General features: G+C 38.9%; 1 protein-coding gene across 4 annotated transcripts in view; it reads right to left on the bottom strand.

Annotated features, from left to right (window-relative positions):
* CCDC13 (coiled-coil domain containing 13) overlaps positions 1 to 12,897 on the bottom strand; it is a 114,385-nt gene that overhangs the window by 84,619 nt on the left and 16,869 nt on the right. For all 4 annotated transcript variants that reach the window (XM_074283178.1, XM_074283176.1, XM_074283175.1 and 1 more), the window contains exon 4: positions 8,252 to 8,394. In XM_074283178.1, coding sequence (XP_074139279.1) covers positions 8,252 to 8,394 — 143 coding nt within the window. The remainder of the gene's footprint in view (positions 1 to 8,251; positions 8,395 to 12,897) is intronic.

Below are 12,897 nucleotides of genomic sequence, written 5' to 3'. Positions count from 1 at the left end.
GAGGAGTCCCTCAGTTGACAATTGACACTAGAAGTGGTAAGACCAAAAGCCAGGTTGTAGGGGATTAAGAGTGCTGAGTAAGATCTTGGTATCAGGAAAGATACACAATTTTTTTTTTTTTTTTGGTGGGAAAGGCAGAAGATTGTCAGTAGCCCAAGAGTGCAGTAGGGTTGAAAAAAGGTTGTTTTTGTCATTTTGTTTTAGGATGGGAAAATATTTTCCGGCAAAGGAGAGAAAGAAATTTGAGATGTAAGAGAGAGAGAGAATGATTTATGAACAGGGGTCCTGGAGGAAACAAGAGGAGCAAAGACCAAGACACAGTTTTAGCTTTGCCATAAAGTAATCTCCTCAGAGAATAAAGGAGAGGAATGGATGGCTGAGGAAGGACACAGAAGTTTTGAGATGTGGAAGGGTTCCAGTTAGATAATCTCAGACTCCATCAAATAAAATGTACGGTTCTATTGGGTGGAAAGTCTGAAAACAAAGGGAAAGATGTGGAAAAGGAAGTAAATGGAATGGGGATCCTCCTAATTCTTAGCTCTTACTTCCATAATACCTTAAGGTTTATAAAGGTCATTACGCAAAAAAAAGTGAAGGATGCAAGTATTGTTATTCATATTTTATAGCTGGGGAAAATGAGACTGCCCCAGGTAAAGTAGAGCCCAGAGCTCCAAAGCTAGTGTCATATCTGAGATTTTCACTCCAAATCTAGGCCTCTTTCCTACTTAAGTGCTGAAATCATCAGCTGATATACAGGTTAAGTAAGGAGTACTGAGCTGCAGCCTCATTCTACTACTTACCAGTTATGTGACCTAAGAGAAATTACTTGCCCTTGTAGGCTTCAGTTTTGTCCTTCAAAAAATAAGCAATTTAGACTAGGTGATGATCTCTAAGATCCCTGGCAGCTCTAACATCCCTGATCCCAAGTGTCAAAAATTACTTTATATCTCAGCATTCTTAAACAGCACAGCCTATGAAACTGTTAGCACATTTCAGGTGAGAGAAATGATTCTCTCTTACATTAAATAACCAATTACTGGGGATATTTTTTTTCTTTTTCCTATTTCAAAGACCCATTTTTGTTTCTTTCCTTTTTTTTTTTAAACTTTTTTATGATAGCTTTTTATTTACAAGGTATATTCATGTGTAATTTTTCAGCATTGACAGTTGCAAAACCTTTTGTTCTGATTTTTCCCCTTCTTCCCCCCACCCCCTCCCCCAGATGGCAGGTTGATCAATACATGTTAAATACATTAAAGTATAAGTTATGTATACATGTCCATACAGTTATTTTTGCTGTACAAAAAGAATCGGTCAAAGTCCCATTTTTCAAGGAAATCTCTGAAGTAGTCTAAAAATTTACCCCTTCTAGTCCACCTCATCTAAGTGGAATTGTTGACCCACCCAACAAGAAACATTTTATGAAGAAACTTTAATCTAGAAGAAGTCCAGACCCATTGAGTTTTGATCAGTCATATCCACAAGCTCTCATTAAAATAGATCTGCTTTTCATTATAATACTCATTTTGATTAATCATTTGATTAATTGTTAATCAATTGGAGTCAGTTGCCTGTCAGGAATAGCCACTCTTCCAAGAGCATAAGAAGTCAAGAAACTACTGTGGTTGGTCTTTAGCATTTGAGAGTATCACTCACCTCTTTTACTAATCATCAGCTACAAATAATAAATGATTAGTTACCCAGAAATTTTGTCTCTCAAACTTTTCAAATGTCACAACAGATAAACTCCAAGCAATGCTTAATGATTTTTTAAAAAAATGTATCCTTTAGCCCTGCCCTAATATCCTCCTCTGGCATATGTTTAGGATGAGGAGGGGATTCTGGGCCTCAGAAGTATTGCTAGTACAGCACAAGCTTTTGCAGTTCTTAGCAAGCTGGAAAGACTTCAAGTAGAGGTCCAGAAATAGATTGCACGTCCTCTAAGCACCAGCCCGCCTCCAAATGGGAAGGCTCACAAGCAGAGGGTCAGCTGCCAAAGAGGAATTACATCTGCCCCCAACAGCTCATGTAAATGTATAGTAGATCTAGTATAGAGTTACGGAAGTAGATGATGATGGAGAAAACTGGTATTTCAATATCATTTGAAGTTTAGAGAGTGCTCTGGAGACCCCCTCATTTCACAGAATCATTTCACCATTTTTCAGAGTTGTAAAGGACTTCATCCATCCAGTCCAACTTGTACCAACCTCCAAAAGGAATCTTCAGTATAATCTACTCAACAAGGGATTTTTACTTCTATAGCTTTTATTTTAATGCCCACCACCTCTTGAGATTATTCACCCCACTTGTGGACAGCTCTAGTTGCCAGGAAGATTGTCCATAAATCAGATTTTAAAAAGAACAACTCTAATCCCTCAAGTTTTTGAATAGGTTATGACCCACTCAAGTCTTCTCTTCTCTAGGCTAAACCTTCCCATTTATTTCTTCAGCTGCTCTTCTTACAGCAGGGTCCAAGTCTCTCATCTTTCCAGTTGTCTTCCTCTCGACACTCTCAATGCTATTTCTAAAATGTGTGCCCACAACTATTCATCCCAGATGTACTCTGGCCACAGCAGAGAACAGTGGAATTATAGCCTCTCTTCATGAAGACCAAGTTCCTATATTCCCTTGCTCTGTCTGTTATATCACTTTTTTTTCAGTCTCATTGAGCTTGTAGCCTGATCATAATGACCACAGGAAGTAGGTAATGCAGGTATCATCTTTCTTATTTCACAGATGAGAAAAAACAGATACATGTTGAGGCTAAGTGATTTTTCCAAAGTCACATAACTAGAAAGTGGCAAGCCCAGATGGAAATCAAGACAGATAAACGTGTCAGTTCAGAGCTGTTTGGCAGGAAAGTGTTCACTAGAATGGAGAGCATTCAAGCTAAAATTTCCGTGTGCCTATGGAATTCTCCTACTACTAGTGTTGAGATAGGGAAATATGCTTACAGGGAAGGCTGTAGAATTTCCCCAGCGGCTCTGTTTTCATTTTTGTTTCAGAATACCATGATGTTTTCTCCCAAATGGTTTAGATGCAGCTTGGACTAAAAAGCCTCCCAAGACTCCTTCCCAGCCCAAGGACACGGTGATTTGGAGGTTAATTGCAATGCAGCTGAAAAGCAGCAGATTGACATGAATCCTCCATTTAGCCACAGGCTAGGTCTATGAGCACAGCTTGAAGTAGGACCACCTAAAGAGAGCAAAGGTTTCTTTTTCTTTATTTCTTCCACCAATATTCTTGCCAACAGTGAAGATTTTATAGGACAAGGGCTGTAGAGTGGTATTGCCCAAGGCCCACCCAAGGGTATGTTCTTAAGTCATATCTTAGCATTTTGAATCACAAGTGCTATCTCTGGTCTCTTCGCTCTGGTTTCCTAATAGCTATTAAACAAAACAAACTGACAATAGTGCTCTTGCAGGGGCTTCTACACTGTAGAACAAAGAGTTTTGGACTGGGAATCAGGAGACAGTGTAGCAGAATTCCTGGGATGGAATCCAAGCTCTGCTACTTAGGATATTTTACAAATCCTTTTCTCTTTCATGAATGTCAGTTTCCTACTCTGTAAAAAGAGATGGAGGAGCTGAGCTGGGTGATACAATGGATAGAGTCCTGCACTTGGAATCAGGAAGACTCATCTTCATGAATTCAAAACCAATCTCAGACACTTACTAGCTGTGTGACCCTGGGCAAGTCACTTGACACTGGTTGCCTCAGTTTCCTTCTCTGTAAAATGAACTGGAGAAGGAAATGGGCAAACCACTGTCTTTGCCAGGATGGGATCACAAAGAGTTAAACGTGACTGAACAACAACAAAAATTAAAATGAGATGGTTGGACTAGATTTCTGAGGTCCCTTCAAGTTCTAAAAACCTATGGCTTAGGTTCTAGTCTGATATCCAAGCCGCAGCCTCAACAGAGCATTTAAGTCCGGACGGGACACAGTGGACCCAACCATGGCCTTGCCAATGCATCAGATGGTGGCTATGATGCTGGTGGTTACCTTCATGGCTCCTTGCTAATTTGCCACTTATTTTCCATTTAAAAGAGAACTCTTCTTGTCCTTATTTGTGGATTGATGTTTTGGATTTCTTTTCTCATACTAGAGAAACAGATGGACAATGCAGTGGATAGAACCCTAGAGTTGAAGTCATTAAGTTCGGATCCACGCTCAGACATATACTCTCTATGTGACCTTGGACAAGTCACTAAGCTCTGTTTATCTCAAATTTTCTCAATTGTAAATAATAACAGTATTTTTGTGAGGATCAAGTGAGATAGCATTTGTAAAATGCTTAGCAAAATTCCCAGCACATAGTTGGTGCTATGTAAATAAATGTTCCCCTTGTCTGACATTGCTTGGATTATAAGGTTTATATATCATAGAGAGAGCAGAGATTATTGGGCTACACCACTCCATGGGCAGGCACCCACAGCAGCCCGAGAGCCCTTGCTGTTTAACCAAACACTTCATGTTACAATAAACCTCACAAAATTGCTTTGAGCAAAATACTATACTTTGCAAAACTTAAAATATGGTATAAGGATGAGTTTTTGTTACTCTTTAATAACAGATCCTTTCCATATCAAGATAATGACTTTGCAGTGAACTTGGTTCCTAAGTCCCTTTTCTGAAAAATTCTTTCTCCCCCACCGATTTCTACAAGAATTTCGTCCACTACACTTTTTGTGAAAAAGAAAAATGGAGAACTCTTAACTGCATAATAATGACCAGAACAGAACCACATCGATACAAAAGGTCATTGGCAATCAATATCTTAACCTACTGGACCAGCAGAGGCAGCCAGGGATGTTTACCACCCAGACCATATTCCAGACTCTGGATAGATAGTGTGAATATCTGATAATGCCATTTGAATTCTGGAATAGCGGCCATACTCAGGGCCGCCTAAGTGTGGCGTTCTTGGACACAGCCCACATGTATATAGACAAGCACTTTAAAGATGGCAGATCATAGTATCTCATCAAAGCGGAATTCAACCACTGAAGCTGTAGCACTCACCCTCTTCCAGTGGGGAGGTGCCAAGAATAATCATAGTACATTGAGACGCAGGAGGGGAGGGAAAACACACACATACTCTTTTATTGCCTTCTCAGAGATATCAAGGAGAGTTTTTAAGACTTCTGATGATCCATGTACGCTTCTGAAACTCGAGAGGCTTGCCAGGGCCTGAGTGACTCTCAGAAAGGAATTAAAACTACCATGGAGAGAACTAGGTTGAACTCCTGTCCCTGATACCATGCCCATAATGTAAGTAACATTTGGCTGTAGTTTCTTCATTTATAAAACAGGGGAAATAGTATAATGTCAACTTCATGGGATAGTTGTGAGGTTGAAATGAAATGAAATGAAATAATGTACTCACAGCATTGCATAAAAGTCAACTTGTCTTATTGCAGGGTGCCTGGCCATTACTAGGAGCTGGAGGGCTCAAATCCCCTACCATATGGTACCGTGTTGTGTTTCCATTGGCAGCCCAGAGCAGTCCAGCTATATGTGAGTGCTGGGCCATACTACTTCCCTTTGCCATGAGGCTTCATCAGCTTACTGCTCATAACTTTGTACGGACAGCTATCAGAACAAACTCATAAACCTCAACTTTAGAGTTACAGCTCCAGCCATCCAGACACATAGGTCTTTTTAGCAGGCCCTGTAGAATTTTGCTTTCAAAACTCTGCATGCTTCCATTTGTGTGCACCCTTCTTTTCCTTCTGGATCAGAGTTTACCTCCCTGGCACTTCTCCTGGCTGATATACTGCACATAGATTATTCCTGGGGTGTTACCTGGGGGCTGGAAGTGCCGCTGAATACCAAATAAACAGGGATCTGAGGTATCAGCGGGAGGAGCTATTTAAAAGCTGGCCTCAGTTAAAAGCAAACAAGTCCTGTGCTGGTTTCTTTGAATTCTAAGAAACTTCCCTCCTGGATCCTCCTTTGTAATTTTCTTATGTAGGCTTGGGATCGTAATGTCCTCTCTTAGACCTCCTCAGATCTTCATGTTAGAATCCTGCCCATTCCCTGACCTTGAGTGAGGAATTCTACTCTTCAAAGCCTTATGTTAATGACTTGGCTTGATTGTGGATGGATGCTTTGGCCTGTGCTGAACTCAGTCATCCTATAATTTCAATATTTCAAAAGATCCGAAGCTTTATCAATACATGAACTCCCTTCACAGATACAGACCATAGTCCCACTGAACCTCATAGGACATGCTTTTCATTTATCAGTGGTGTCCAACTTTCTTGGGATGAACCTCCCTGCCCTGATATAGACTTGAAGGCTGCTCAGCTTGGAAGGACTTACCAGAGCTTGCAATTCATCGGTACATCTTTTAAGAATGTAAGATCTCTTCCTCTTTCTGATGAAACTTTGGAATCAGGTTTGAGCAAAAGCCATAGCATAATTTCAGCATTCCATTGATTTGGATGAAGTAAATGCCATAAAAATTATTTTTTAAAAAAATGAATGAATGTTGAAACCTTTCTTCTTCCTATCCATTGATCTGGCCACAAGCCCTCAAGTACATTCTTTTGCTAGGAAAAACAAAGCATAAACTAACACCCAGAGAGTCCCTGGAGTGATCATTATCAGATTCCAAGGTAGACTTGAAAATAGACTTTTTTCTCAGAAGGGTGCTGATCAGCAAGAATTCTCATCACTGAACACTGCATGTCTCTCTAAGCCATCCTTCCTCTCCCTGCTTGGACTCTGATTGTGTCCCTTCTTTGCTCAGAAATCTTCACCGGATCCCTGTTCGCTATCAAGCAAGATCCAAACATCTTTTCCTGGCATCCAAGGCTCTGTACAAATCCTGCTTTTGCAGATTTATCTACAATTCTCTAAACTTCGACCACACTAGATTGCCCAGCCAGCCCTTTCCTACAAGATCCAGTAATCTTTCACCTTTGATCACAATTTCCTGTGCTGAGATTCTTCCTTTTGTTGTCCACTTAATTCTTTTGTGGTGGTGCTTGTATTGTTGATTCTGACTTTCTGTGACCCCATTTGGGATTTTCTTGACAAAAACAGTGGGAATGTTTCTTTCTCCACGCTCCTGAGATTAAGTGACTTGTCCAAAGTCAGGCAGCTAGTAATTATCTGAGATTGGAGGCATAGAGTTCTATCTGCTGCACCACCTCGCTGCCCATTTAATTCTTACCCATTCTTTAAGACACAATTTGAATGTCACCTCTTTGGGGAAACTTTGCAGGGAATGTCTTGTTTTTTACCTAGCATAGTGCCTGGAAAATAATTTGTGTTCAAGAAAAGTTTGTTACTAAGCTTCAAGGTTTCCTGATTTTCTTCTACCCACTTACCCCTTGTCCTCAGACTTCACATAGCACTTTGTGACTTTCTAACGCAATTTTTCCTTGCTATTATAGAGTTATCTGTTTTTGTGTTTTGCTACTCTACTAGACTATAAGCTATGCTTGTTTTTTCTCATTTTTTCCTTTTTGATATGACTTTTCTTGTGTAGCATGATAAAAGTAAAAATATGTTTAGAAGAATTGCTTTAACCTATGTTAGATTACTTGCAATTTAAAGGAGGGGGAAGATGGGGAAGGAGAGAGAAAAATTTGGAACACAAAGTTTTGCAAGGGTGAATATTGAAAACTATCTTTGCATGCATTTTGAAAAACAAGAAGCTATTAAAAAAAAAAAAAAAAAGAATGAACCGAAGCCACACCAAAAAAAAAAAAAAAAAAAAAAAAGACAAGAAGCTACTTGAGGGCAGAAATTATATTTGGGGTTATTTGGGGTTTTTTAATCTCTTCTAGTACTGAGAAGAGAATTGAGCACACAGTCAGTGTTTAATACATTTGTATTGTAGGCAGTTGAAGAAAACCAGAATCTCAGAATTAAGCACAAGCTCAGATGGGCACAAGTGAGCCCTGCTTGATTCAGCTCATTTAAGGGAAAATATGATCCAATTGGATATGCCTTTGCTCATACATAATAAAAGAGAGTTTCATATTAGATTTGGAAGAACAGATAACAGAAAAACCAAAAGGCATACTCAAGTGAAATGGCAAGTCCAGAAATGACACTTGCAAAGTGCAACAGCTGGCTTGCTACTTCATCTTGTTTCATTGCTCTGTGCTCTCTGATAGGTTCCTTGGACCTTGGAGCAAGTGGAAGAGCAGCAAGGAAACCCGAATTTGGGTAGAGAAAGCCCCTCAGCATCACCAGAATGTTTCAAGATACTGCAATGATCAAAACACCTCACTTCTTTCTCCAGATCTCGGACTCGGTTGTTGAGCTGTTTCACTCTGGTCTTTTCACTCTCTGTCTCTGCTGTCAAGTCTCGGTTCTTCTTAGAGAGTTCCACAACCTTGGTGGCGATTACATCTCCTGCCACACCAGCTGTCCCTGGATAAAATGAGAGTAGAATGACAAGGCCAATACAAACGTGGCCCTCTCAGACTCCCCACCCTAGCCGAGTCCTCGGCTGGACTCTACAGCACATGGTAATCCCCACAAAGTGCGCAGAGATCAGAGCCCATCCAAGCAATCCAAGAATGGTCATTTCTTAGGAGAAGCATCCTTCCCCTAAGGACTCCATATGAACATATATTTTTTCTAATAAGTATCTAAGGCCAAATTTGAATTCAGGTCTTCCTGATTCCCAAGGCTCAGTGCCCTCATTTTTTTTTCTTCTTTCTCTTTTTTAAAACTTTATTTTCTTTTTCCTAATTATACATGTACATTAATTTTAATACACATTTCTTTATGAATCATGTTGAGAGAGAAAAATCAGAACAAAAAGGAAAAAGTATGAAAGAGAAAAAAACCAGAGGAAAAAGGAAAAAAAAAGTGAACATAGCATATGTTGATTTACATTCAGTTTCTATATTTCTCTTTCTGGATGCAGATGGCATTTTCCATCCAAAGTCTATTGGGATTGCCGTGGGTCACTGAACCACTGAAAAGAACCAAGTTTGTCAGAGTTGGTCATCACACAGTACTGCTGTTACCATGTGTACAATATATTCCTGGTTTTGCTTATTTCACTCAGCATCAGTTCATACAAATCTTTCCAGGCATTTCTAAAATCAGCTTGTTCATCATTTGTCATAGAACAATAATATTCCATAACATTCTTATATAATAACTTATTCAGCCATTTCCCCAATTGACGGGCATCTATTCATTTTCCAATTCTTTGCCACCACAAAAAGAACTTCTATAATCATTTTTGCACATGTGGGCCCCTTTTCCTCCTTCATGATTTCCTTGGGATGCAGATCCAGTAGTAGAATTGCTGGATCAAAGGTTATATATAGTTTTATAGCCCTTTAGGCATAATTCTAAATTGTTTTCCAGAATGGTTAGAACATTTCACAACTCCACTAACAATGCATTAGTGTCACCATTTTTTCCACATCTCCTCCAACATTTATCATTATCTTTTCCTGACATCTTAACCAATCTGAGAGATATGAAGTGGTACCTCAGAATTGTTTTAATTTGCATTTCTCTAATCATTAGTGATTTAGAGCATTTTTTCATATGATTATAGATGGGTTTTAATTTCATCGTCTGAAAATTTTCTGTTTGCATCCTTTGACCATTTATCAATTGGGGAATGACTTGCATTCTTATAAATTTGATACAGCTCTTTATATATTTTAGAACTAAAGTCTTTATCAGAAACATTGGCTATAAAAAATTTCCCCCACCTTTGTACTTCCCTTTTAATCTTATTTGCACTGGCTTTATTTGTGTAAAACCTTTTTTAATTTAATGTAATCAAAGGTAAGGACTCCATATATTAAGAAGGGCAAATTACCCTCTTTTTATAGGAGAGGAAGATGAGTCACCAAGAAGTGTTATGCAGCTCATACCTGGAGCCCAGACTTCAGTAAAAATTTTGAGGTTCTTTTGGTTCTAAGTCTTCACCTCTTTTTTTACCAATTGACTAACTGATTGTATCATGTCAATGAAATCTGTGAGTATTGCATCCTTTGAATGTAAACATGGATGTTTTGGGATCCTACAGACTCTAGCTTTAAAATATAGAAAGGTAATAAACAGATCAGAGAATTCACTGCTAGAAGAGTGGCTCCTCATCCAACCCTTTCATTCTGTAGATGAGAAAACTGAATCTCAGAGACATTGAAAGAGTTGTTGTAGTAAGTCTGTGATGTCAGCCAGTAAAGTAAGGATTTTAGAAAAAACCTCAGCCATGCTTGTCTCTCCCCACTTATGCTACCTGTACTCTCTAGACATCATCATCATCCTCTTCCTCCTTCTCCACTTTCTTTCCTCCTCCTCCTTCCTGGCTATGTTTTCCTCTGAGTCCTTCCAAGCTCCTAGCTATATGTATTATCTCCCGTGTTACAATGTAAGCTACTTGGGCATAAGGACCTTTTAGCTTGCCTGTATCTGTATCCTTGAGGCTTAGCACAGTGCTTGACATATTAATTAATTAATAATTAATATTAAATAACAATTCATTGATTGATGCTATACTATCTAATTAATAGCCGGGGCAGGATGTGAACCTAAGCCCAATTACGTTTAAATCCTGCATTCTTCCCACTACACCATAGCTCCTGTGATGTCAAAAATCAAAGTTTCATCTTAGAAAAGAAGCATAACATAGTGGAGGAAATGCAACTGGAGCTGGAAGCCAAGAACTCTGGGTTCAAATCCTCTGACTGTCAATCACTCACTGTGAAACCTCAGACAAATCACCATTGGTGATCTTCAGCATCTTTATCTAGCAGAGCACCAAAGTCCCTTTCAATTCCCACATTCTATGATTCCATTATTAGGGAGCATCTGTGATTCTGCAGGATTCTCTTCAAGCTGACTTAACAATTGCTGTACAGACTGAGAGTGACACCTGGTGGGAGATATCTACATCACCCACAGCACAGATTTCCTAGGCTTTAAAGCTAGTAATCTAGACTAAAACTAATCCGGTAGATACTAGCACTAGTCTAGTAGATACCACCAAGAAACATGTCAAGGAGGCATGGGGAATATAAGGTAAATAAGAATATTATCCTACTGAAATTTTCCAAAAGTAGTGCTATTTTTAAAAATGGACTGGAGAAAGAGCAGCGTAGAAGTAGGTAAATATGGAGAGAGAAGGGGAACTATATGGCATCTAAGCAATTTGAAAGATAATTGAAGGAATAATTCTTATTGACCAAAAGCAAAAGAACGAAGGTTTGGTATGAAAATCTTTTCCTGTTGAACTAGAAAAAAATCAGTGACAATAGCCCAATATAAAAGGAGCAAACAAGAAACCACAATCTGGGGTATAACCTTAGAGAAGCATGCACTATTCCTTATAAACATACTCATAGAAATTTATTTCTTTTTATAACAACTTATCTCCATGAATCTCAATCCTGTTCTCAATCAAATTCAAAGCAAGAAACAAATAGAAAATCAAACATGATATGCAGGGATCTCCTTCAAAAACAACATGATAATAAACAGAATTAAGAGTCTCACTAATTGACTACTCTGATTAGATATTTAACAACTTAATAATAGTAAAAACATTAATATATGCCAAATATAGTTTTCTTTATGAAAATTAATCTTTTTTCCAAAAATATCTTATATGAATATTAAAGTAGAATAGAGACTGAAAAAAGATTGGGACCCTCTCATCTAGTTCAATCTTTCATTTAACATATGAGAAAATTGAGGCCCTTGGTAAGTAAATGGTTTATCCAAAGTGATACAAGAATCAGGATTCTAGCCCAGGTCTCCTGAATCCAGATGTGTATTCTTTCCATTATTTCCCCATTCTTACAAATTTATTAATATATCTCATTCCTTACAAAGGCTAATAAACCCACATGTGCCCTTGCTCCCTACCCTTCTGATCCCCATTTCCTTACTTCTGTCCAGGTACCTTTGTCCTTCCTGTCACTTAGAGTTATAAGGAGCTGCCCTTCTCTGGAAACCCATACTAGTTAAAGTATTTCTTCCTAAAGCAAGCCAGAGACTGGATCTCAGAGTCTGGAAATATAATTTTGAGCCACATTGTGAAGGTCTTTAAAGTTTTTTTTAAGAAAATTTATTTATTTTAGATATAATAGGGGGCTACTGTACTTGATCCAGCAAGGGAGAGGAGACATGGCCAGGTTTGCATATATGGAGATAAAAACCAGTGTGACAGCAGTGAAAGATGGACTGAAGTGTAGAGAGAGATTTGAGATAGAAAAACCAATTAAGGCTTTTTTCCCCTCTGAAGCAATTAGAGTTAATTGACTTGCCTAGGGTCACACAGCTAGGAAGTGTTAAGTGTCTGAAATCAGATTTGAACTCAGGTCCTCCTGACTTTAGGGCTGGTGCTCTAACCGTTGTGCCACCTAGCTGCCCCTCAATGAAGGCTTTTTAATTAAGTCAAGCGACAAGTGATAAAAGATGGTAGCCATATGAATAGGAAGAAGATGGATGCCAGACATGTAGCAGAGAAAAAAATAGCAAGGAGGATGACTTAGAAGTAGAAAGTGAGTGGTATAGCTGGGTCTTCTCATGATGTATCAGTTTCTGGTAAAGACTCACCATTCATGGTAGAATTGTCCCTCAGGGGATCAGGGAGTCAGTGCAGAGGTGGAACAGGCCAGAGGATGAGCCAAAAATAGAAAGTGAGCAAAGGTTTCATACTTGGGAGGCCAAAGGAATGGTGATCCTTTTGGAAAAAACAAAGATGAGTGCTGCTTTGGATACATCAAGTTTGAGATGAATTGTGCACATTGTTTGAAATATCCAACGGGCAGAGACAAGGTGGTTAAATATATAGATGTGTCTCATGTGCATAGAGATGATAATTAACTCCACAGAAACTGACAAAGTCAAAAGAGAGACAGTATAGAAGAGGGCCCTGGATACAGCTTTGGGGCA

The sequence above is a fragment of the Sminthopsis crassicaudata genome, chromosome 1, assembly GCF_048593235.1.
Source record: "Sminthopsis crassicaudata isolate SCR6 chromosome 1, ASM4859323v1, whole genome shotgun sequence".
NCBI lineage: Eukaryota > Metazoa > Chordata > Mammalia > Dasyuromorphia > Dasyuridae > Sminthopsis > Sminthopsis crassicaudata.
Note: the sequence above shows the minus strand (reverse complement) of the source record. Positions and strands in the feature narration are given on the sequence as shown.